At 46.8% G+C, this 27,180-nt stretch overlaps 1 protein-coding gene and 2 pseudogenes across 2 annotated transcripts; 1 reads left to right on the top strand and 2 right to left on the bottom strand.

Moving 5' to 3' along the window:
- Positions 1 to 27,180, bottom strand: part of LOC147349945 (ankyrin repeat domain-containing protein 26-like) — a 510,210-nt pseudogene that overhangs the window by 50,345 nt on the left and 432,685 nt on the right.
- LOC147349964 (uncharacterized) lies at positions 1,807 to 3,388 on the top strand (annotated as a pseudogene). The gene is made up of 3 exons (XR_015150642.1): positions 1,807 to 1,941; positions 2,111 to 2,226; positions 2,450 to 3,388. The product of XR_015150642.1 is annotated as an uncharacterized LOC147349964 (transcript).
- Positions 8,502 to 10,599, bottom strand: LOC147349963 (liprin-alpha-1-like). Its single transcript, XM_086365426.1, has 2 exons — positions 10,483 to 10,599; positions 8,502 to 8,723 (listed from the first exon to the last, which is right to left on the bottom strand). Exons 1-2 carry the CDS (start codon positions 10,597 to 10,599, stop codon positions 8,502 to 8,504), a joined length of 339 nt encoding a protein of 112 aa, XP_086221552.1.

The following is a 27,180-nucleotide window of genomic DNA, read 5'->3' as shown; positions in this document are numbered from 1 at the left end:
TGGAGCTCACCTGCATTCCTCACATTCATTCCTCTACAGCCCGCTTCACTTCCTCATGGGGTAAAACAAGTCAAACGGGCCAAGTTTGTGAGTCACTCAGCTCAACCTGGAAGCTCTGTGCTGTTGGCCACGGCAGTTACTCGCTTCATGCAGCCCCTGAGCACGTGAGACAGGCCGGTGCAAAGCTCAATGTGGAAATCACACAGAGGATTTCAAGACTCGCGGTGAAAGAAGGACGTCAAGTAGCCCGTTGGTTTTTAGGAAATTTTAGATTGTGTAGGTGGCTCGTATTATCTTTCTGACGCACAGCACAGTCCACGTGAAAGGCTCACGCTTTGTCTCAGCTTTCGGGTGATCCCAGAAAGGACTACTCAGAATTCTGAACCACACACAACAGCCACACACTCTAAATCCATCTATAATGCAAACACATTCAGTGTTCAAAACCAGAAGTGCTATACATGTTACAGCAGTGGATTAGCCATGAGGAAAATGTAACTCAACTTCTGCTAAGCATCTGCTCAAACTCATGTCCATTGAGTTGGTGATGCCATCCAACCATCTCATCCTCTGTCATCCACTCACTTCCTGACTTCAATCTTTCCCAGCATTAGGGTCTTTTCCAATATGAAAATCCATATTAAAAAACTGGAAATAAGCAATTTTTAAATGCAATAACAAAGTTGGCAAGTCTGTGTTTTATACAATGAGCATCAATTTCAAGGTTTAAAAAGCTGTTTTAGGACCTACTGTATTAAAAAATAATGGAGAGAAGACAAAATAATGATCTATTTGAGATTGGCTCTGTGTGAGAAGTTGCTGAGACTAATTGACGGGGTAGGTCATGGGTATTTATTATACTACTCCATCCACTTTTGTGCATGTTTGCAATTTTCCATCATAATACATTTAAAAAGTTTATTTTCTGTTAAAGCAGAGTCTTCTCCAGCAACACAATTCGAAAGCATCAGTTCTTCAGTGCTCAGCCTTCTTTATGTTCCAACTCTCACACCCATACGTGACTACCAGAAAAACCATAGTTTTGAGTATATGGACCTTTGTCGGCAAAGTGATGTCTCTACTTTTCAATATGCTGTCTATGTTTGTCATAGCTTTCCAAGGAGCAAGCATTTTTTAATGTCATGGCTGCAGTCACCGTCTGCAGTGCTTTTGAGCCCAAGGAAACAAAACCTTTCACAGCTTCCACAATAAGGCATCAGCATTCAAAGATTTTTAAAGCAAAACAAAAGTTGATTTTGAATTGGCTTAGTCTAGTCATAAACAGCATCCCAATCTCAACAGCCTCCGAGCAGCAGTTATGAAAGTAAGGAAGTACACCCCTGATCGGGAGACATTGAGTTCTCTGCCTAAGAGGGGAGGGCACCTCACCGTGGGTCTCAGGATGGGAATCAGAACCACTGCCCCCTGGAAGCCCACCTGTGAGGCTCTGCGGTCCAGGCCCAAGAACACAGGTATGGTAGGGACAGTACTGACACTTGAGGCTGGACCCGGGATCCCCACTCCATTTCCTGGATGATCTGTATCGCCATGTGGCCAAGATTTCCAGGAAACCTCTCTCAGAACTCAGTGATGCGAGCCTCCACCATCACCCTTTCCTGACGCAGCACAACTGCAGTTCTCCTGCCTAGAGGCAGCCATCCTACACACACACTGTGTCTGGACCAGTGGTTTGGCATGTGGGACTCCAGCACCACGTCCGAGGCAAGCAGGTTCCACACCTGGGCACCATGCCTTCAGTTTCATGGGCCCCAGGCTGGCACCCTCAGGTTTGTTTGAGGGGCAGTCATGAGGTCCACCTGTATCCCAAACAGCTCCCTGGACTGGCTGGTCAGAGCAACAGGCAGCCTCTTTGAATGTGGGGAAGCCCTGGCTCCTGCCCACTGCCTATGGGTGACCACCTCTGGCCCTGCTCCCGAGGAGGTGGGTGCCCGGATCAGCAGATGGGGCCACACAGGCACACACTCGACGCCAGAGATGGGAGTGGTGGAGAAAGGCAGCGCTGGCCCCCGCCCAAGCCACATCTCTCGCCCAGGCGCCACCTTCCCGTCAGCACAGGCACCCACTGCAGCTCCTTGTTCTTTTCCTCCAGTTGGGCCTCCATCTGGCACAGCCTATCCTCAATGCTACCGTGTCTCTCCCCTGCCTGTTGGCCAAGAACAGTGTCAGCTCCGCTCGCAACGACCCTGTCCTGACAGCACACGGGCTGTAACCACAGGGGCGGCAAGTGGGCCATGCTCTGTGCAGACCACTGGCCCCGGGTTCGCAGGGGGCACGCCCGCATGCCTGCTCACACAGCCTGCGTGGCTTCGTGTGTGACACGTGGCTCACGGAGGGTGCTGGTGACCAGCTCGTGAGAGGAGACGTGCTCCCGGTGCCCCGGGCCCCGCGGCTGCTGTGCTCCCTCCTCGGACTGCCTGTGGCGAGCCAGCGTGGGCAGCAGACAGCAGCAAACGCGAGGCACACTTTCTACCTTCCTAAGCTGGGAAGGAATTTCGAACCGTTTAGCCTCCTGAGTGGTAGAGCTTCCGGAAGACAAAAGGTCGGACTACAAGGCCGACCTGGGACGGACAGCAGAGATGCCAGGGGAGAGGAGAAACCAAGCCTGGAGAGGAAGATCATAGGCAGAAGGGTGCCCCCTGGTGGCTGTTAATGACCCTGCTCTGGGAGGGTCTGTGAGCACCGGACACCAGCTGCCTCCCGCGACCTGATGGCCCCTAAGGCATTCACTGAGCTCCTGGCAAGGCTTCCAACAGCCGTGTCAGCACAGACCCGGCCTGACTCTCCATGTCCAGCCAGTGCCCACTGGCAGCGCAGGGCAACACCTTTCCCGCCAGAAGGACGGGGTGACTGGCTGGCTGGCAGTGGGGACGATGCCCCCAGCAGCGCCACATCCCAAGGACGCGGCCTCTCACCCGCGGGCTCCTGGGGACAGCGAGCGGGGAGTGGGGCCCTGAGTCTGCACGTGCCCTGCTGGGACTTCTTCAACGAGTGTATGGATAATGACTTAAAACTGTGTTCATTACAGAGCTATTTTGGCCATCTCTTAAACGAGAATGGGATTTTTCTAGGTCTCTGTCCTGCTAGGCTTTGAGTGGCTGCCTGAACTCTGAGCAGCAGTGACTCAGAGCTTAAGCGTCCTGGGGACACACAGAACTCGGGACAAAACTGGAGGGAAATTAACGTAGGGATGACGCAGAAGCAGGGGCTGCCTGACACTCAGGGAGCGCTCCCATCTCAGATGGGCAGCACGACCCCCGCATCTGCCCTCCTGTGTGGACTGAGCAGCACAGGCAGGGGCGCGGTGGGACAGCAGGGGAACAGGTCCTCCCCACGCGTGCTCCCCAGGGACCCAGAGCAGCACCTTGGAGAGAGAGGCCACCCTCTGCGCCTGCTCCGCCTCCACCTCGGGCAGCATCTCCGCCCTCCGCAGCGTCTGCTGCAGCTTCTCTACCAGCTCCAGGCGCTCCTGCAACTGGCGGTTCTTATCCTCTATCTACAAAGGGAGAGCAGAGGATCAAAACAGGCCGGCAGGTGTAGCCACAGTCATTTTAAGTAAGCTGAGACAAAACCTAAATGCACTGGTCTACTGGATTCCTTCTGTTTTGGAAGCTGAGTCAGGGTAAATTTTCTTTCAGTGTTCCTGGGCTTGGTCTCAGTGAGCAGAACACCTCCTGCCAGAGTATTTGCTTTTCCTAAACGTTCCCCACGGACGTCTTAAAAAAAAAAAAAAAAAAAAAAAAAAGTTCTTATCTATTAAAGAAGATCAGTTTTCTGTAGAATCTTATTCATTCTTATTGACAAGTTAAGGGAAGAAGGGTTCAGTACGGACCCTTCTTAAAACGTCACCAGAATCATCATTTAGAGGGAACCCTATCGACCGCAGATGGCCACGGGCATGTAAGCCAAAATATGGCTTTCATCTCCTCTGAAATACAGACCTGATAAGAGCGTGCCTGGTGAAATGCCAGTCAACTAGTATTTGTAAATGCACGATTATTCTTTTAACAGATCTTCTTACTCTGAAAAACTTTCAATGTAGAACATTTAGACAGATTCTTTTTTTAAAAAGAAAAAAATTAAAGTATCTATAAGCTCAGGTTCCTGAGAGGTTAGCATTTGTTTCTAAGCAGCTTTCTTACTTTTTCTGTGTGTGTATTCCTCTATGTACGTACACAAACAATATGATATGCTTTAAAACCCTCAGAAAACAATAGCATATGGTACATAGTATTTTCTGATCTGCCTTTTACAGCCATTATTTTGTATATCATAATGCTTTTAATTAGCATTCCCCATGATACATTTCAATAGCTTTCTAGTATTTTATTTTTGTGGTGGGGACAATGATACACTTTGGCACACACCAGACTGACTCACTTTGTTTTGGAGAAGCCAGACTTGGTTTGCCTGGTTAAATCCTGATTATCTGAGACCACTCGGGAATAGGAGCGAGTAAGGCTTACCAAACCACAGGAAGTACAAACCCTAATCAGACCGGAGCTCTAACCCTGCCTTTTGTCACAGTGACCCCAGTTCCCAACAGGCAGCCAGCTGCCGTGAAGTTCCCTGCTGCTCTCTGCTCTTTCGGTAAAAACTCTAACAAGCCAACAGATTCATGTTCAAGTAAAACAAGAGTCAAGAATGGAATTCCACAAAATGGTTAAACCAAGTCCCAAATAATTCAAACCTGTAAGTTGCAGTCACCCCCAATTTTTTTAAAATGTATTTCCTTCCAGTACAGCCACACTTTTGAATGCAATATTTTAGGGTCATAAGAACTTTACACTGGGACTTGATTTCCAATGTGGGAGTCACATGAAAAGATCTTTACCTTCCTTCCTCAGTAATTCACTACTATAAAAGTCAGACACAGTTCATAAAGGCCATTACCTGTTGATGCCTAGAATCCTTATTTGCAATTTCATTTTCAAGTTTATCATTGATGTCGTCCTTAGTTTCAAATCAAACATAAAGTTAACATCCTCAAAATAAAAGTCCTAGACATGGCAGTTTTCTCAGACATGAGCAAAAATGCGCCTACCCCAAAGGTCACATTTGCCACGATTGGCACCCATCTGTCTTAATGTTCTGTCCAGCCACTCGGTTTACCTGGCTTCTTTTCTACATAATAAACCCAAACAGCAAACAAAAAGTATACTAAACTACCCTGTTATTGCAAGAATTCCAGGAGGGAAGGTATCTGGCATGAAGTCAGGACCTCTGTCTGCTACACCATACAGGCGGGCTTGACCCAGAACAGGGAGGGACCTTCAACAGATCCAACGGGGAGCTCTGAGGCTCGTTTCCTTGAGGAAAAGTTGGAAAAGTCTCATGCAATTTCCTCAGAATTAAAGTAAGAATATTAACGAGTGGAAACAGAAGTCAAATTGTACACAACTGGGAGCAGCCTTCTCAAGCTTAGTTCTTCAAAAGCAGAGTTACACCACATGTATGAAACGCTCAAAACAGGACCAGAACTTGCTACTGATGCAACTCCTGTCCACCACTTCAAAATCCATTTCAGGTCCCTCCCTGGTCACTAAGTAACCAATGTGGGCAAAGTCCTAACATTAAAAGTGAAAGGTCTTAAAAACGCTTTTTCTAGAATTCTATACGTATTAAACTCTGACACCTAATCTCCTCCTGTTGCCAAAGAGTAGTGTGAATAGCTTATACAAACCTGTGCAAATATTTCTGTTTTGAGTTCTCACACAGAATTACTCACACCAAGCTACTAAACAAGTACACCTGCTGTACCACATGTTGGAGGGGTTCTCTCTGAGATGGTCTCATGGGGGAGGGGTGGGCAGGGTGGGGGCTGTCTGTCTGTGCACAGAGGAGAGGCAAGGCTCACAGGAAGAAGCCTGAGTCCCCAGCACTCTTCTGTTTTCACAGTGACCGCTAGGGAGTTTCTCATAAATCACGACACCCACAGACACGACTGCCAGAAACATCACAATTCCACATGGTTACACAGCTTGGGCCTGAGGATCTGAGGGTGAGCAAACACCACTCGACTTGTCTGACGGCCGGTATCACTGTCACACATCCCTTCAAGGAGCGGAACCTCAGAAAACTAGAGAAGATGGCCAGGCAAGCTGCCTCAGCAGAGCCCACACAGCATGCTCCCATCTCTCCGAGAGAACAGGCTCCACAGGTGTCACCAGACTCGCCTGAGTGAATCAGAAGGAAATTTCAGCATCATCAGGAACACATTTGACAGGCAGTTGCGGGGGGGCGGGGGGAGGGATGAACTGGGAGACTTGGGTTGACATATATACAGCACTGATACTACACATAAAGTCAATGAGTAAGGACCTAGTGTACAGCACAGGGAAGTCTACTCAGTGCTCTGTGGTGAAATAAATGGGCAGGAAATCTAAAAGAGAGACAGATACGTAAATAGATAGATGACTGATTCACTTTGCTGTACAGCAGAAATTGACACAGCAGTGTAAAGCAACTATACGCCAACAAATGAATGAATGGATGGATGAATTTTTAAAAAAGGAACACAATGGGCCCCCTAGAACTTGTGGAAATGAGGAGTCCATACCCAGGGTGCAGCACAGCGCCAGGGCTGCCCTCATGTTGGTCCACTGCCAACGGACCGCCTGGACCAGGCCTCTTCTACCCCAGAGACCTCATCTCAGAGGCAGGGAGGCAGCCAGTCTTGGTCTCTCCAGTGCTCTGCTCTTACTCACGCAGCCATTCCAAGGCTGAGATCCCCGGGAGAACAAGGGAACCACATTCCACCTCAGGACAACAGACACAGCCACCGTCACTCACTTCGCGGACGTCCTGCTCAAGTTTTCTGTTCACGTCCTCGGATTTTAGGAGGTCCTTCCTGGCCGTGTCCAGGTCCTGCTCCAGCTCTGTCACGTGGGCAGAGAGGGCTGCCAAGCGCTCCTTCATCTGGCTCTGCTCCCGCGACTGCCTCTCTATGATTTCCTGGAGCTTGATCACCTTAGCCAGGTCTTCCTCCTGGCTTAGAGAGCCGTCAGAGGGTCTCTAAGGGGGAAAGGAAGCCTTACACAGCCTGGTTTTGGGAGGGAGGGAACACAGTACGTCTGGGCAATCGGTGAGGTCAAAACTGCCTTCTGCGCTCTGGGAGATCACAGGACCCTCATGGCCACCCAGACCTACATGGTGCATCAGTGAGAGGTCCCGACAGCCCTGCACAGACTGGATGGTAAGACGAGAACCAGACAGAGAGCGAGACCAAGGACTTTCCTTTCCATTGGCGCTTGGCATGTTTTCTTGCTCGTGATGTACATCAAACACCATGTCCGTTAGTATCTTTTCTTCGTTATTCTCCTCTGAAAGAATCATCTGCTAAAACCAGAAAATTGAATCAGAGTAAAGAAATAAGTAAAGACAGCAAAACTCCACCTGGAAAAACTCAACTCTAAACTGAAAACACAACATAAAAAGAAAATACATGGTGATGCTATCCATCCCGAATACCACCAGGTGATTAGAGTCAGAATTTGTCTTCTACTGGACAAAGGGGTACTTAAGAGATCCTGCAACTCTGAGCCACAAGTCTAGTTTACTAGTCATTAAAATAACCCTGGTGGGCGGGTCCTCAATCAGAAAGATAAATAACATCTGATGCCCACCACTACAGCCTTCATTCTTTTTGAAAATGAAAGGATTCAAATGGCAAACCCTTCACTGAAATTACACAATGACTGATCAAACTTACCTCTTTATGTGTGGCACCTAATTCTTCTTCTAACAAACTACACCTTTTGAGTGCTACTCGTAATCACGCTCTCAACTCAAATAAAAGGGGCCAAGTCACTGTGTGTTGATGTGTGTATATACGTTAGTACACTTCTTAGTGTGTACTCACCCTAATACATGGATACTGTCACAGAATACCTTTAATGTCTCTCATTGATCTTAACGTCAAGAAAATCTGCTTGTTAACAGCTTTAAATTCTATGTTTGAGAGAACAAAATGATATCCTAAATTAATTCTATTACCCAGTTTTTTTATTTTTTTTATTTTTAAACTTTACATAATTGTATTAGTTTTGCCAAATATCAAAATGAATCTGCCACAGGTATACATGTGTTCCCTATTACCCAGTTTTTAACTGCAAGTTGATATACAGAACATAATAAATCTTGAGACATTCATGGCAACTAATACTTTTTAACTGGTGGCTTCCCAAGTGGCTCAGTGGTAAAGAATCCGCCTGCCAATGCAAGACGGCAGGTTTGATTCCTGGGTCGGGAATATTCCCTGGAGTAGAAGATGGCAACCCACTCCAGTATTCATGCCTGGGAAGCCCCATCAAGAGAGGAGCATGGTGGGCTATAGTCCATAGTGTTACAAAGATTCGGACATGACTGAGCATGTACACAGGCAACGCTTTTTAACCATATAAAACTCTGACTTCTTACAGAAAAAAATGTATATACAAGAATTCAAGAAGCTCAGAAGTCAACTAGTTACATAAATACGTGCATCATCCACCTAACAAAGCAGCAAGTGTACAAATCCAGGACGGCCGGGTGGCTGGTACCTTCTTGTCCAGGGCCTTGTGGTGCTCAAATAGCAATTTCTGCGCCCTGAGCACCTCCACCTCTCTGGTCATGCCGGCTGGGGACCGTGCCTGCTGCTTGCCCACTGTCATCCGGAGGGATGGCATGTACCGGGAAACCAGGCACTCCAGGTGCTCCAGCAGCAGCTGCAGGGCAGGGCCAAAGGAACACCTTCAACCTCATGCTCGAATTCCAGGCCAATAACTCCTCTCAGCCTCACGCTATAGCCAAAAACATGGTAAGGCACGTCGGAATCCCACCAGTTCAGTCTAAAGTTAGAGTGGACTTCCCCAGGGGCCCAGTAGTTAAGACTCCACACTTCTCCAGGGGTCATGGGTTTTAACCCCTGGTCGGGGAACTAAGATCACACAAAGTGTAGCATGGACAAAACTGTAAGAGAACTCTCTCCTTTCAAATATACTAAAATTACATTAGCTCTCATCAGAAATTTGAAGCAAGGTATGAGAACCCTGAACTGATCCACCCTGGTCTGCTCAGTGGGAAGATGTGAAAAATGACTTGAAAATCAGACAAAGTTTAAAGACAGCAACACGGAGGCCAGTGGTGACCCCCGAGGGACAAATATCAACACGTGAGAATCCCCCTACTGACCCTGGTGTTGTTTCTTTCGGCTTTTAGCTCAGCGATTTCCTCTTCTCTTTTAAGAAACTGCTCCCTGTATATTTTTAGTTCTTCAGGAGTTGGAAACTCCTAGAAAACAGCTAAATGAGAAACTAAATGCAAACATAAATTAAGAAGAGAGTGAGACTGTGAAGACTGACCCTGTCAAGTCTCTCCAGGCTCCACACAAAGGATCTCCATGCCCCTCCAGAGAAGAGGGGTCCACTGACCCCAAGACCACACAGACCACCACAACTCAGACCAGCCTTCAGCCTCTACCTCGACCTGGCAGGCACGTGGCAGGGGAGAACCCGGAATCCAAGCCTGCCTTCTCAAGACCCAGGGACATCTGAGAAACTTTCCAAAATATAAACCTAACAACAAAGTGGTAAAGAGATTCTTAAACAACACACAGACCAGTGACCTAGAGCCACTGGGGAGAGTGAAGAATAATGGGAAGGTCTACAAGGCCACGAGGCTTTGGAGTGTTCCTCTGGGAGAAAGGCAGATGGCACCTCAGGGCCATCTGTTAGCCTGACTCCACTGAAGCCACCCAGTCATTCAATCAACTGGTTAAAATGTTAAATTTATGTTATATGTACTTTACCACAATTTGCGTGCATGCAGGGCCATCCACTTGGTGAACTTGCTCAAACTGAACCACGTGGAGTCTTTCATTCTTCTCTTTTTCTTTGCAGAAATTAAAAAACCCTGGGCTACGTATCCCCTACTACATACTGAGTGTTCAGCACCCAGAACAGCGCCCAGCACTTGTAAGAGGCATGTAGTAGACATGTGTAGCTATGAGGGTATATGTCATACACGTAAGCAGTAGGTACCCATCATTAAAATACTGGACACACTGGTCTGTGCTTTGCAAAATGGGAGACATTAACGGGCTTAGCCTTTCTACTTCAAGGACTGACTCTCTAGCTCGATCCTCATGCCCCAGAGATTCCTCCAGCCCGTATATCCTTTCTTTGCAAGAAGGGAGACATTAAGGGGCTTAGCCTTTCTGCTTCAAGGACTGACTGTATAGCTCAGTCCATGTGCCCCAGTGACTTCTCCAGCCAGTGTTTCCCTTCTTGTGGGGCCCCCGCCCATCCTCCACGCAGCAACTGCACAACCTCTTACAAGGTAAACCTGCTGGGGTCTATCCTGCCCACTAAGGCCAAAACGCCCTGGCCGGCAGGGCCCACAGCCATGCTAACAAAATGAAACACAACCCCAATGCTTCACTGGGTGAGGGCCAATCTGACGGGCCCAGCCCCTGGCTGCTCTCACCTCAGGCCGCTCTGCTTCCAGGATGTGGGCTGAGGCCAAGTCCTTCCTAGTCTTGGCCTTTGCCTTGGGGTTGCAGTGCTGGAATAACGCCCACAGGCGGGCCCTTCTGTGACCCATCCTCGCGGATGCGGGCAGCCCCCCACTCAGGGGCAACCACTATTTCACGGTAGCATACCTCGGCTACCAAGCTATCACCACCAATCTCACACTACGACCACCGCTCTCACACACACTGCTCTCACACACCACTCTCACACACACCGCTCTCACACTATAACCACTGCTCTCACACTATGACCACCAAATGGCATGAAGGCTCTGCCTCCAGCACATCTCCCAGGAGCCCGGAACTGGAACCCGATCAGTCACAAGGGGCTCCGTAGTAACAGGGAGGCTGGCCTCAGGCCCACCGTCAAGGGTGCAGAGAGGGGGGAAGGGCTGACAAAAAGACGACAGGTGAGTGTGGGGTGCAGGAGAAGGAAGGCCATGCCCACGGCTCAGGCCCCCTGTCAAACATGACTCTGCAAGGTACTGGGTCACAGTCGAACCGACCAGTATAAACTTCTTCAGAAACCACCACCCCTGGGAATAAGCACGTCTTTTAAGTGGGCTTCTGCCCCCTCTACCCCCAAAACAAGCCTCCAGTGAGGCTACTGAAAGGGCAGCCCTGAACTCAAGGGCGTCACCAGAACCCACCCAGCTGAGGAGGACTCACTGCGCTAGCTGCTCCTCACTCTCACCCTGAGCTCGGTCCTCCCTGTCGGATTCCCTCACTCGAGCTCAGCAAGGACTTGACCAACCTCGCTCCAGGCACTTAAAATGAACCCACAGTGGGTACAGGGGTTCATTCAACCTGCTGTGAACTCGCCCTTTTAACTTCAACCCTGGGCTGTCAGACCACTCTGCCCCGTGGGGGCTGCACGGTGGAGGTTCAGGGGTGTCCCTGCCTCGAGTTGAGACAGCCAGCACCTCCCAGACCCCGCCTGAGTCTTCCACCCCTCTCCTGGCCCCACTCCACCCTCGCGGCTCTCCACTCACCAGGGCACAGGCCACACTGCTCCTGGCTCAGCCCGGACCTCTGCTGTCACTTGAGGACCTCGGCCCCCAGGGTCCTTGGGGTCCTATATCCACCCATCTCATCAATTACACACTCTGGGAGAGACAGAGTACAGTTTGGGGTTCCGCCAGCAGTTCACCGTGAACACGTTCTCTTTTTTTGGCTTTATCTACTGGAGTTCTCTGAGATGTGTTTTTAAAACCTCAACTGTTGCTTTCAAAAAGACTGTAAAATCACTGTGCTCAACTTTATGAATAAAATATTCATTTTCCAACTTAAAGTGAAACTGGAGGGAAGACTAAAAGCAGTCATTTTTTCAAACTGAAAAAGGAAACCCACATGTGACCAAGTCACAGAGTACAGGCCACGTAACCCCTCCTTCCTCAGCCTTCTCCTCCACCACCAGCAGCCTGTCATTGCAAGGCCTGCCCTGGGCCGGCAGGGGCAAGGGCAGAGGGGAGACCGGCTCCTCTGTCTCCAGGCTGCGTGGGCCGCTTGCTGAAACAGCCACTGAAACAGCCCAGGCAAACTGGGGATTCTGATCAGAAACACAACCATGGGTACCAAGCAAGGACCCCTGGTTCTTGTTTTCCCCGGTATCAAATAAACTTGATCAATACAATTACTGTGACTGTTACATGTGGCTTCAGATGACAGAAGAGCCCCAGGGTGTCTCCACTTCCAGTGACAGATGCAAACAGTTTCTAGCCTACCAAGAGCTAGAAAAGCTAAATACGGTTTAAAAGAGGTCCTTAGGCAGCCACAATTCAAGATTTTAAACAAAAGGGAAGACCAGTGAGGGAGCTGGAGACTGAGAGGGCTGCCCCTTCCCTCGGGGCATGTGAGCAAAGCAGTCTTTGTGAAGAAAAGGCAGGGAAAAAGTCAAGCAGAGGGGGTTGGCTAACACAGCTCTGGAGGGTTCCTTGGGCTGTGGAGACAAAAAATCGAGCTAAGGCCTGACGCGTCAGCCCAGATGTCAGAAAACGTACCCAACGCTCTGCCCAAACCAGCTGAGTGCTGACTATCAGTCACCTTGTGGTGCTCAGGAGACAGACGGTGGGCTTCAGGACCTGCTGAGAAGTAGGAGCCCTGGGAGGCACCCCAGACTTCCAGACGCTGGAAACTCAAGAAAGCTCCTCCCTGGGGTCGGAGGGGAAGGTGAGTGAAGGCTGCTGAGACTGAGCTTACAAGGACCCTCCAGCCTCACGTCCCCCAGGCCCTGAGTGAACAGACAGCTCTGTCCCCACTGGAAGTCTGCATCAGAGGAAACTCTGGAGAAGGCAGCATCACTCAGAACCTCTAGGGCTTTCCAAACATAATGTCCAACATGCAACCAAAAAAGCAAAAGAGGGTGTAACAACAAACAGGACCAAGAGAAAAAGAGCTGAACCAGACCCAGAGGTATCAGATGTATATCAGCATATCAGAGGTATGCTACAGGTATCAGATGCAAACGTCACCTGTTCAAAAATATACTCGACAAAAGGAAAAATTTCTGAGAATCAAAACTAACTCTAGAACTTTACAATAACAGTGACTGAATTTAAGACCTCAGTCTCTGGGCTTAACATCAGATTGGACGTAGCTGAAGAGAGGATCAGTGAACTGAAGGACGGATCGGTTACAATATATATATATAAGAGGGAAAAGGGATAGAATGTATTGAAGGAGCCTGTTGTTAAACTATGTTGTTAAAAACTATAAATGGGGACCCTCATGGTGGAGAAAAGACAGAAAGGGGAATAAGAAATGCCTCCAGGGGTTGAAACTAAAGAGCCTCTTAATGAAAGTGAAAGGGGAGAGTGAAAAAGCTGGCATAAAACTCAACATTCACAAAATGAAGATCACGGCATCCGGCCCCATCACTTCGTGGCAAATAAATGGGGCAACAATGGGAACAATGACAAACTTTATTTTCTTGGGCTCCAAAATTACTACAGATGGTGAAATTAAAAGACGCTTGCTCCTTGGAAGGAAACCTATGACAAACCTAGACAGCATAATAAAAAGCACAGACATTACTCTGCCAACAAAGGTTCATTTAGTCAAAGCTATGTTTTTTCCAGTAGTCATGTATGGATGTGAGAGTTGGCCCATGAAGAAGGCTGAACACCAAAGAATCAATGCTTCTGAACTGGGGAGTTGGAGAAGACTCTTGAGAGCCCCATGGACTACGAGGAGATCCAATCAGTCAATCCTAATGCAAATCAGTCCTGAATATTCATTGGAAAGACTGATGCTGAAGCTCCAATACTTTGGCCACCTGATGCAAAGAACTGACTCATTGGAAAAGAACCTGATGATGGGGAAGACTGAAGGCAGGAGGAGAAGGGGACGACAGAGGATGAGCAGGTTGGATGGCATCACTGACTTGATGGACATGAGCTTGAGCAAGGTCCGGGAGTTGGTGATGGACAGGGAAGCCTGGCATGCTGCAGTCCATGGGGTTGCAACGGGTCAGACATGGAGTGACTGAACTGACTGACAGGGACAGTGGCAAGAGTTGGTTCAAGAATCAGACCATTGACTCAAAAATGAAAACCACACATTGGTTTCAGCAGCTCTGCAGGTGCCTAAGGCAAGAAGAAAATGTTCAAGCGCTCAGAGGAAAAAAGATGTGGCTTTTAATGGCACAACAACACTGAAAGCTGACTTTCCAAGAACAAGGAAGTCAGGAGATAATGGACTGGCATCTGTAAAATGCTGAAAAACAAATAACCATCAACATGGAATTCTATACCCAACAAAAACTCTCTTCGAAAGTGAAAGCAAAATAAAGACTTTTAGGGCAAATGGAAATGAGACAACTCATCACCCACACCCATGAGCTAAAAAAAAATATTAAGGCAGTGCTTTGGGAAAAAGAAAAGTAGTCTCTGATGGAAATATAAAAAACAAGTAAAGACCAACAATGAGGTAACTGTAAGGGTAAATATTAACTCTACAAAACAATGATGTTAACACCAAAATTATATCTAACAGTTTGAAGTGTAGCAGTGACAAGGAGGAAACAGTCGTGTCAGGGAGGCAGTAAAAGTACTAAGTTAGACTTGAATGTAAAACACATGCTGTGTCTGCGAATGTGCACCCAACAACCTGACAGAGGAGCACAGAACTAGAGAAACACTTCATACTTCTAAAAGAAGGCAAGAGCAAAGAACACAGGATAGGTGGGACAAACAGAAAACACACAGCAACATGGTGTCTACACACTGAAATATCAACATTACAAACAGATCAAATACTTTCATTAAAAGATAAAGTGTCAAACTGATTCCTATGAAAACTATACACTATTCAGAGGTACATGTTAAGACGGAAGGTCTTTTAGACAGGTGAAAATAAAAGATACCCAGGCCAACAAGGACAGAAAACTGACATGGCAATATCACTGTCAAATATTGTCTAAAGAAAGAAGCATTACTAGCGATAAAAAGGAGCATCTCATACTGATACAAGTTCAGTCTAGCAAGAAGATGAGGATTCTAAATGTGAATGTACCTAATAACATAACCTCAACATATCAATACATAAAAACTGACAGAAATAGAAAAGGAGTAACAGTCGAGTTCATAATCCCAGTGGGAGACGTTAAGGACACATGTCTTGTGGAACTGGGCACCCTGGTATGTAGTCATCTGCAGCCATGAAGTACCTGAAATGTGGCTGGCTCTACAATGAGATGCGCTGCAAGCCTGAAACACACACTGAATTTTAAAGACTTAACATGAAAAAAAGAACGTGAACTATTTCATTAGCTTTTATCATGTTGATTACACACTGAAATGATAATATTTTGAGTGTGTTAAAATAAAATATATTACAGGTAATTTCACCTACTTCTGCTTTTATTCAACGTGGCCTCCAGAATCTGAATTACATGGTGACAAACCTGATCTAACTGGTATTGCATTCCCACTGATACCTATTATTTTCAAGAGCCCAAGGAACATATAACAAAAAGAATATGTATTGGGCCATTAGGAAAGCTCAAATTATTTCAAAGGACTGTAATAACGCAGGGTGTACTTAGGGATTGCAGTGGGCTGATGGTTTACGGGCCCTCAAACTTCACCCGGCACGTGGTGATGATCTGAGGAGGCAGGCACTCTGGGAGGGGTCTGGCCAGGAGGGAATGGGCTCCTGTGCTGTGAGGACAGGGAGAAGCAGCAGGCAGTCTAGGAACCAGGAAACAGGCCTCACCAGATGTGGCACCTGCTGGTGATCTTGGGACTTCCCAGCCTCCAGGCCTACAAGAAACAACTTTCTGTTGTTTATCATCTAGTCTATGGGATTTATAACAGTAGCCCAAAAAGACGAAGATGGGGCTCTTCATGGAACTAAGCTAGAAATCAAAAAAGGGTCACTAGAAAAACCTTCCCAAACATTGGGAATTTAAATGACATACTGCTTGAAGAATTTCATGAATAATAATTTTAAAAAACACAATGAAAATTAGAAAATACTTTTCCATAAAAGATAGTAAAAATCTGGCTTCTTCAAACTTGTGGGATGCAGCAGACTGTGTTTAGAGAGTAACTTAAAGCCTTAAACACATATACTGGAAAAGAAGGAAGGCTAAAAATCAATTAAGCCTCTATCCCTAGAAACAGAAAAAAAGCAAAGCAAATGAAACACAAGGCAGATGGGGAAAAAAGCAGCAGAAAATAAGGAAACAGAAATCAAATATGAATTTTTTTTTTAAACAAAGCCAAAAGTTGGCTCTTTGAAAGGACCGATAAACCTGATAAACCTCTAAAGAGACTGATTAAGAAAAAGAGACAAAGCACAAATCACGAGCATCGAGGATTTTTAAAAGGGGAGACAACACATCTTGCAGATAAGAAAGATATTATGAACCACAGTTCACTTACTAACTGGAGAGTCTGCTCGCCTCAATAAATTCCTAGCAGGGGGGAAATGCTTTACTGAAATAGACCCAAGAAGACATACAAAATCAGAAAATTTTATTTGCATGAAAAAAATTACACCTGAAATTAAAAGCCTCCCCACAATGAAACCAATTGGTTTTGCCAATCATTTTTTCCAAAACTCTAGGGAAGAAAACAGTAATCTCACAGGAATTCTTGGGGTAAACAAGGAACACTCTCCAACCTTATTTTATAAGACTAGCATAACCTTGATACTAAAACCAACCAGGAAGAAGTACAAGAAAGTAAAATTACAGACTCTGAGTATAGACGAAATAATCCTAAATAAAACACTAACAAATAAAGTCCAACTGAAGGAGAATACATCGAGATCAGGTTGGGGTTGTTTTAGAAACACTAAATTTTTTAAAAGTTAAATTACCACATAAAAGAAAAATCATCTGTTTCAAAATCTGCAGAAAATAAACTTAAGAAAATTTAATGTAATAATTTCAGTTCATGACTAGGAAAAAACTCTTACTAAACTAACAGAGAAGAATTTACATATTTTGATAAAAATATCTACAAAAAAGCTAATATCCTGTGTGATGGTGAAATATTGAAAGCTTTTCCTCTGATAATGGGACAGAGACAAGGATACTTATTCTCACTACTTCTGTTCACCAATGTACTGGAGATCCTAGTCCGTATAATAAGGCAAAAAGAAGAAAAGGGTTATCACAGTTGCAAAGGGAAAAAAAAAAAACTTATTTGCAGACATAATTGTGTATACATAAATAAATACAATTAGAATTATTTGAAATAAATGGATTTAGCAAGTGAATATAGAAAAGTCAGTTCTATATTAGGAATTTATAATGGCACTGAAAATATCAAGATATCTAATTAAACATGTGCAAGACATACAGCAAACTATAAACTTCTAAGATAAATTAAAGAAGATCTAAAAAAATGGAGAGCTATATATATTGTGTTCATGGATTGTAAGAACAACATAAAGACATACACACACACACACAGAGTTAACCGTGTGAGGCGATGCGTATGTTGGGCAATCATTCCACAACGTCTATGGGCATCAAGTCATCACAATGCAGACTTGAAATACACACAAACTGTATCTGTCAATGACTCCTTAGTGAAGCTGGGGGTCTAAAATCAGCGCCTGGCACCTGGCACCTGGCAGGTGTGGGAACCCGGGTTCACGTGCAGGCTGTACACACTCTTAATCACAGGTGAGACCTGAAGCAACCCAGGAACTCTCCATTTTTCTTTTTCTGTTTTGCTCTGTTCCCCTTGCCATTTGTGTTTAACAGATTCCCAGTATCGAGTGAGCAGCGTCAATGCAGCAATAATGTTTCCTCATCTAAGGTGGGAGCATGTAACACCAGCAGACTTCCCAATTGCCCCGAGATAACTGGGGTGCCCCATCACAACAGAAAGCAAAGAAACACAACATTCCCTGAGAGAGAGCTGCCCGACGGCAGGGGGAACTAGGTCCACCAGACGTCCCAAGGGAACCCCCAGGGGCTTGGAGCCCACGCTGGGCCCCTCAGCTTGAGGCCACACTTACCTTTCCACAATTCTGGGGGTCCTGGCAAAAGAAAGCCAGGCGACAGAAGAGGGATGGTGTGGCTGGCCCATGGGACTCAGGGCAGGACTGACTTGGGTCTGTGCTGGGCTCCACGTCCAGTCACCACCCTTGGAGTGTACAAAGCTCTTGGGATCATTGTAGGTTTTTGGCAAAAAGCAATGGAGCCGAAGTCACTTATGATAGATTTTTAAAAAAATCCTCACTGGGGAGTCACTCAGCACCAGCCTCGGCCCCTAGTGAGATGCAGACTCCTGGTCATCCATGGCTCTGCCAGCAGCCTGCCAGGGCAAGGGGAGGCTCCCAGACACCAGGTGCCACGTGGGGTTCTTCCCCCACTTTGAGTGAAGGGCTGCACCCCCCAGGATGAACCTGGCTCAACCCTCCACCTCTGATGCTGAGGTGCCCATGCCTCCCATGACCAGAGGATCCAGTCTCTCCCGGGGCCTCCATGTCACTGCACAGGCCTTGTCCATGCGGCCCCAGCAGGCAGGGTGAGTCCTGTGCAGAGCCTCCCAGCTTGCTGGCCTCGCTGCCCCCATTGGAGCCTTGCAGGAACACTGCGTGTCCAACTGAATGAGTGGATGAGGGCCCCTCACAATGACGGTAATGATGACGAGGAGGAGGAAGTGAAGGGGACTGAGATCCAAGTGTCAGTCCCTGATTCAGGCATCTGTGTGTATTAACTCATTTAACCTCATGACAAGATTGCGTGTCGGGGTGGGAGGGTGGGGGGCGGGTCCTGCCACTGTTCTCACCTTGGAGCCCACAAGTTCACTCTCAGTGTCCAGGGGCGGCTGCAGCCACTGGCCACAGACTGGACAGCTTTAACACAAATTCATTCCCTCCCAATTCTGGAGTCAGAAACCTGTGATCAAGGTGTGGGCAGGGCTGAGCTCCCTCCAGAGGCTCTAGCAGAGGGTCCCTCTGGCCTGGTCCAGCCCTTGGGGGACCCCAGGCCTCCCTGGGCTTGTGTCCACATCACCCCGACCTCTGCATCCATCTGCACAAACCTTCTCCCCTGGGTGGGTCTGTGCCTCAGATCACCCCTCTCTTTTCTTCCAAGGACACCCGTCATTGGATTTAGGGTCCACATGCATCCTGGGAGATCTGGTGCAGAGGTCAGGAACTTACTTCCATCTGCCGAGACCTTTCATCGGAATAAGGCCACCTCTGGAGTCTGCAGAAGGATGGACGGCTTTCGGGGCCACCACTGAGCCCACCACACTTGTCATGAGGCCACAGGGCAGAGCCTCACTGGGCTTGGTGCAGGGAGCTTCAAAGAAGCAGGGCTCAGTCCTGGGGCTGACTCAAGAAAACAGTTAGGATCAGGACACTCGGGCACAGAGACCAGATGGGCAGGGCTCGGAGGTGTGCTGGTGGGCATGCGGCTCACCTGCAGGGAGCCTGGAGCCTGACATGACGGCCCAGGGCTGGGGGACACAGCGTATGGTTTGGGAATGGACACATCCCAGAATGGACGAGGGGAGGCAGGCCCGGGGACTCAGGCCAGGGGAGCCCAGATCTTCCTGCTGCCCTCAAGGGGCAGGTCAGATGGGCACAGGAGGGAGCCATGGTTTCAGCAACCTGGGTCGGAGTCCTGGTCTGCTGCTGTGTGATCTCTGGTGAGTGACTCAGCCTCTCTGAGCCCACCGGAAAAGTGCTCGGGGGTGCCCGGGAAACAGCAAATGCATATTGGAACAGGGAGAAGAATCCTCATCACTTATTGGTACAGCTCGATCTTTTCTGGAGGCCATAACCAATGTCTTTATGTTTGAAGTTCATTTCAAAGTCAAGAAGTTTTTAAAAAGATATGTGTGGCAAAGGATTTAACTGGACTTGGAAAGGCTCTTCTTTCTCCTTTGTGAGCATGGCCATTTCATTATCATATGAGCAATAATGATATATGACTGAATATTCACATCACCAGTGAGAATTTTCCGAGGGCCAGACTCCAAGTTAAGTACTTTAGGATAACCCAGTGATGTAATGACTTGTTCCCCAGGTGGTTCAGCAGAAAAGAACCCAACAGCCAATGGAGGAGATGCAGGAGACCTGGCTTCAATTCCTGGGTCGGGAAGATCCCCTGGAGGAGGAAATGGCAACCCATTTCAGTATTCTTGCCTGAAAAATTCCACAGAGAGAGGATCTTAGGGGATACAGGGCTGCAAAGAGTTTGACACAAATGAGCCACTGAACATGCACACAGTCGTGTAAATACTGTTGTTATCTCTGTTTGACAAATGGTGAAGCTTCAGTGTTGTTGTTTAGTCATCAGATTTTGTCTGATTCTTTGTGACCCCATGGAGTATACACTCCATGGAATTCTCTAGGCCAGAATACTGGAGTGGGTAGTGTTTCCCTTTTCCAGGTTTTTTTTTTTTTTTCTGACTCCCCACATATTTTAAGACTAAACTTGAGAATTCTTGTCTTTTATTTAATTTCAAATAGCCTTTGGGTATCTGAAAGGACAGTGTAGGTACTTTCAAGATGTCTTCTGCAAAACAAAGCCCTTTCAGAAAATGTGGTCATAATATCCAGGTAGGCGTTGCTGTTGTAAGTGTCACATATCAGCCAGAGGCAAATTCTGAGCTCTTCCTCTGGCAGAAACAAATTGACAAAATAAGGCAAGAAAGAGAGCTGGGAAAACAAACCACACCAACAAGTGGAAAAGCGTTCCTCATGAGACAAAGCTAGAGAAAAACCCAACACCCTTGTGGCCCCAAAATCCTCTTGGAAATGAATGTTCAATAAGGAAGAGACGAAACATGTCAAGTTCCAAAGAGAGGCAATGCCCATGGCCAGTGTAGCTTAGAGACGGCCTGACCACTCGATGAAGACACACACCAATGTAAACCCTTTGCAGACAGCAGTGACAGTCATCACCATAGTAAGTGTTTAGTCTGGGGACAACCTGCCCTGGGCTCCAATAAGCGAGCAGACCTGGTTCTCTTCCTCTGCCCCCATGCCATTCACTCATGAAGGCAACTCAGGTGTTATCGTGCCCTGCCTGCCTGTCTGGCTCATCCATGAGCTGTGACCACCTCCAGGGAAGGACTCTGCCTTCTCTTCTCTGTGCGCCATGAATCTGCACACAGTGGGCCTTCAGAACCTCAGGAGACTCACCCCACCCCCACTATAGCCAGACCCTCCCCAGGCATTAAAACACCTGTGGAATCACTTTGGTCCAAGTCCTACTTACGGATCCTTGGAGCCCACTACAGCCTCTACAGAGTGATTAAGCAGGTCCTTTATACACAGATTCCTGCCTGTCAGATCTGAGCTTTGGATTCACGGTCAGCTCTGACCCTCCCGTGGCAGCCAGGTGGGCCGCACTGCAGACAAAGGAGCTCAGGAGCTGAGTGTCAAGGGAAGCATTGAAAGGACAGCGATGGATGCAACCTTTTGCAAACTGATGGAGAGTCCCTGCATGTCTCAGAAACGGCCTCTGGTGTGCAGGTGTGGAGGAGGGCCCCTACGGTGCAAAGGAAAGAAGGGTACTCAGGGGCAAAGTCTCTTGGCCTCTCCGGTAGCAGCTCCAGGTGGTAGCTCGTGAACAGTGGACAGCCAATGTGACATTAGCGTGATGCTTATTCCCTCACAAAAAAAGAGAAAGGGGGCAGGGTGTGGGAGTACCCAGAGGATGTGGTGGGTTGGATGGAGGAACGTATCCTTCCTCTCTCCAGGGCAAATCGCTTTTTTGAGTCTCAGAGCTGCCAGAAGGCAGTTACAAGTCAGGTCCCCACAGTATCCAGCGTGGACTGGGTGTCTTAGCCCCAGTCACATGGACAAGCCACACCATATGGCTTCCCTGAGCTCTAACAGCAGATCTGGGGGTTTTGTCTAGGTACACACTTCCTTGCTGTAGCTGTGTTACCCACTTCTTTGAGCCCCAGTTTTGTCCTCTAGAAAAAGGACATCGATTGCTACCTTAGCAGGTTGCTACCTTAGCAGGTTGGTACCTTAATCCCATGAAGACTAATTAGGGTGATCCTACAATGAATAGTTGGCCTTAAGAGATACTGGGCTTCCCTGATAGCTCAGCTGGTAAAGAATTCTCCTGCCATGCAGGAGACCCCGGTTGGATTCCTGGGTCGGGAATGCTGATCCGCTACAGAAGGGACAGACTACCCACTGCAGTATTCTTGGGCTTCTCTTGTGGCTCAGCTGGTAAAGAATCTGCCTGCAATGCGGGAAACCTGGGTTCAATCCCTGGACTGGGAAGATCCCCTGGAGAAGGGAAAGGCTACCCACTCCAGTATTCTGGCCTGCAGAATTCCATGGACTGTATAGCCCACAGGGTCACCAAGAGGTGGACATGACTGAGGGACTTTCACTTCACTTTCAAGAGATATGACCTGAATCCAGATTAAACTGGAGTCACCCAGTGTCATCTGGCATTTCTTCCCTGAAGCCAGGCAAAATCCACACAGGTGCATTTCCAGGGTCTCCACGTAGCCAGCTGGACAGAAAATCCAGTGTGGTTCAAACAAGCTGACAGACAAGCAGGAGAGGACTCATGGGCAGACGGCTTCCCTCTGGTCTCAGATGGAGCTCCAGAACCACAGCAGGAACCGGCGCTCTCAACCCCTGGGCTCAGCAGTGCCCTACTTCTCAGGCTGGTGGATCTGCCCTGATGGGCGCAGGAAGGTCACCAACTGCCCCAGGTGACCTCACGCCTCCTCCCACTGCTGCAGCATGACCTCACACGGCCTCAGACCTTCTGCAGAGCCAGCCCTCCTCTTCCCTTGATTCCAGCTTGAGCCCTGGTCCTGGGTCCCAATTGGTCAGCACCAATCATGGTGGCCAGGGGTGGAGCACACCGATTGGCCAGGTCCAGGTCATGTGACCATACTCTCCAGGACACGTGTGAGCTTCTCACTCTCTGTCAGGGATGGAGACAGTTCAATGCCCCCAGAGCAGGGCTGAGAATCCGGTCACTGTGTCCGTGTGCTCAGTGTCCTGGGACATGCCTGCGCATCATCTCTACACACCACTTTGTCCCCTCTGCAGACCAAATATTCATGAAACACCTTTTCCCTTCCCAAGCGCTGTTTCACACTCCGACATGCAAGGGAGCAAGACCTCCTTTTGGAAGGTAGGTTTGGACATCCTCTCTTAAACTCTGGACTTGTTTCTTGTATCATGTTAGAATAATTTATTCAGTCTAAAAACCCTCACTGAGCACCACCACATGCTGCTTTGCCTATTCAGGATTCTTAGCTGTTCTGAGTAGAGGGCATGGCCTAGGGGCCTCCCAAAGGGAATGAATTTTGTCCAGGGAAGTACCTGAGAGGCTGAATCACTGAATCACTTTGCTGTACACCTTAAATAAATTATTGTAAATCTACAATACCTCAATTTAAATAAAAGATACTCCCTCATCAAAAATGGTTTGAAATTTTGTAAAGTTTTTCCTTCAATTGTTGGTTTTTAGTATGTGTCTAATTGATTTGGTGCTGTCTTTTGAGGTAGGGATCCAACTTACTTTCCCACATGGATACCAAATTGTCCCAATGGGACGATTCCTTTGTCCTTACTCCTGCAAATGTCCTTTCTGCATTTACACATTAAGAAGCTTCTTTTAAAAATGCCAAGTATCAAGAACTTCAGATCTTTGGATATTTGTACAGCACTCCAGAGGCATGTTTCCATTTCTGTGTCTTCTCTTCACACTTCACCATTGCCTGTTTCTAGTATACACAAGTACCCTCAGAGGGTTCTCTATAGTGAACCATGTATGTTTCTGTGAGGACAGAGGATGTGAGCACAGAGGAGGGACTGAGTGACCATAGTGACCATGTAATCATGCTCAGCAACCCCAATATTAAGTCTGGCTGAGACTTCCTAAGGCAAGGTCTATGTTTCTTCCTCTTGCTGTCTGGATATGCAAAATGATGTTGGTGGATTGGGACTTGGGTCCCTGGGTCCAGCAGTGTAGAGACATACCCACAGCCTGCTTTTCCATTATATTTTCCTCCTGTGGGCTCTGCTGAGCTGGTGTGGAGATATTTCTGCTAAAGGCTTGAGAGGTAGTCAATCCTTCTGCTTCTCATCCCCTGCCCTGTCTGTACTTCTGTCATTTTTTTAATATAGCTAATTTTCAATGTTGTTAGTCCTTGTGTCATTCTGACTCTCAGGCACGTGTGGTTTAATAGACGTCCAAGTCCCAAGAACTCTTTGCCTTGTGGAGACCTGGAGAACTCAGGGAGCAGCACCACATCACACTGGAGCCTGGACCAGAGAGAAGGTTCTTGCCAGGAAGGCTCCATAACTGCTGGGGGGAGGGGTTCGGGGTTCACATCTGACTGTGCATCCCCCAGGCCCTTGGTGCAAGCCCCACTCTGAGATCTGGAAAAGAGGTGGCTTCCCTCCCTGACACAGAACTAGTATTTTTTTTTGTCCTCGTCCTTGTCCAGTCCCATTTGGCTCCCAGGCTCTACACTTGACCCTCACCCACAGGATCAGGAGAGCCCAGTCCTAGAGGAGTTTCATACAAGAGAGGCTCCCGGAGACACTCCAACACCCGGGCCTAAATAAGCATTTCCTTGGATTTTCACAGCCCTGGGAGGAGATACTGGGTTTATGTCCATTTTACAGTTGAATATGTTGAGCCTCAGATCATTGTGTGATTTGCCCTGGGTCACTCTTCAGGTCAGTGTAAGGTGGGATTTGAACCCAGACTCTATGTCTTGGAGCCTGTGACTGTACAGGTGTTTCTGCTCATCAGTAAAATTTATTTCATGGTTGTTTTTTTATGCATTTGTATATGGTACTGTTCTGTTCTCTCTCTGATGGTTCATATCCTGCTACATTGCTGAGTTTATTAGCTTTAATACTTGTTACTTGGTGGAGTTTTTATGGTTTCATATAAATCCTGTCATAATCGAATAATGGCAGTGTAACTTCATTTGTTCCAATGGGGATGCCTTTATTTCCTTTTCTTGCCTAGTTATTCTGGGTAGGACACTTCCACTACTATGTTGAACAAGATTGGGGAGAGTGGGCATCCTTGTACTATTCCTGATCTCTTAGGAAATTCTTTCACCTCTTTACCACTGACTTGGATGTTAGATGTGGGCTTGTCTTATATACCCTTTAGGTTGTTCCATGTTTAACCACTATATTGATAGATTGTACCAAAATTGATGTTACACTTTGTTGAAAGCTTTTCCTGCAATTATTGAGATCACATGATTTCGTTCTTAATTTTGTTCATATTGTGTATCACAGTGATTGATGTGCAAATAATAAATCATGCTTGCAGGCACAGAATAAATTCCATTTGATCATAGTGTATGATTCTTTTTAATGTGTCTTCAATTTGGTTTGCTAATATTCTTTTGAAGATTTTTACATCCGTGTACACCAGGGTCAGGGTTCTCTGGTAGTTCATGTGGTAAAAAATCTGCCTGCAATGTGGGAGACCAGGGTTTGACCCCTGGGTCAGGAAGATCCCCTCGAGAAAGGAATGGCTACACACTCCAATATTCTTGCCTGGAAAATTCTGTGGACAGAGGACCTGGTGGGCTACAGTCCATGGGTCAGAAATAACTGGACATGACTGAGTGACTCACACTTACAAGAGTGCTTCTTGACATTCTTAATATCTAAATTTAAGATTTTATCTCAGTCAAAAATTACAGCCTAAGGAAAAAATGTCAAAAATCCAAGAGTCCTTAGAAGTAAATGAAAATACAGCATAACAGATGAAAGCAAGAAGGACTCCACATAATTTACTTTTCATAAGAATTTTAGGTCTTCAGAGGAATTCTCATTGAACTGAATTACGATGCAAGCTTTAGTTTAAAATGGAAACCATTTTTGGTATTATGTTTCTATGTTGAAACTGAAATGTTATTATTTATGTGTGAGATATTAAGCAATACTGTGTAGCTATTAAAATCATATTTTCAAAACCTTTAATGACATTTATAAGCACTTATAGTGGAAAAATAGCTAGGAATAGAAGATGATCCCATATAGCTTTAGATGACAGTACAGTGTTGAATGATAGTTTTGAGATTGTATTTATTAATTTTTAATTGAAGGATAACTGCTTTACAATATTTGGTTTGTTTTCCTCATACAACAACACAAATAGGCCATAAGTATATTATCCACTCTTTGGTGAGCCTGCCTCCCACTTCCCACCATCCCACCCTCTAGATTGTCACAGAGCACCATGCTGGGCTCCCCATGTTATATAGCAACTTCCCACTAGCTAGCTATTTTACATATGGTAGTGGCGATGTTTCAGTGCTACTCTCTCAATTCATCCCACCCTCTCCTTCTCCAGCTGAGTTCACAAGTCCTTCCTCTACATCTGTGCATCTATTCCTGCCCTTCAAATATTCACGAGTACCATTTTATAAGATTCCATGTGTATGCATTCATATACTATATTTGTTTTTCTCTTTCTGACTTACTTCACTCTGTATCACAGTTTCTAGGTTCATCCACCTCAGTTAAACTAACTCGTATTGTTCCTTTTCATGGCTGAGTAATATTCCATTGTGTATGTGTTCCACGACTTCTTTATACGTTGTTTTCTTGATAGACATTAGGTTGCTTCCATGCCCTGGCTATTTTAAATAGTGCTGCAGTGGACATTGGGGTACATGTGTCTTTTTAAAGGTATGGTTTTCTCCGGGTATCTGGCCAGTAGGGGATTGTTGCATCATATGGTAGTTTTATTCCTACTTTTTAAAGAAACCTACATTCCTTCTCCATAGTGGCTGTTGGGGATTTTCTCCCCAGGACTTGGAAGCGACAAACCTGAAAGAAGGACACTCAGACAGTCTCTTGCAAGGACTGACAAGTTTATTTCTGCAGTCAAGCCTTTTTATAGAAGTAGGAACAAAGAGCTTAGAGTATACAGCCAGCCGAGTGCGTACAGGGTTAACACCTAATCAGTAAAAATATTTCAAGGACATTGCGCTCTAAGTGACCCATGTGCTTATCCCATAACCTGTTTTCTCAAGCAACATCCTTAATATTTATTATTAAATCTTGGCGCCGGGCATATCCAAAGGCAGGAGATGTTTTTCTGCCCGAGCACACCAAGCCGGTGTATTTCTGGCCCTTCGCCATTTTCCCAAGACTTCCTCCAAGTGGCTATTTTGTACTGGGCTTCCCAACAGTGGCTGTAATCCATT

Source organism: Bos grunniens, chromosome 21 (assembly GCF_055505025.1).
Source record: "Bos grunniens cultivar Pamir isolate PY7600 chromosome 21, Bosgru_T2T1.0, whole genome shotgun sequence".
NCBI lineage: Eukaryota > Metazoa > Chordata > Mammalia > Artiodactyla > Bovidae > Bos > Bos grunniens.
This window is presented reverse-complemented; position numbering and strand designations above follow the sequence as displayed.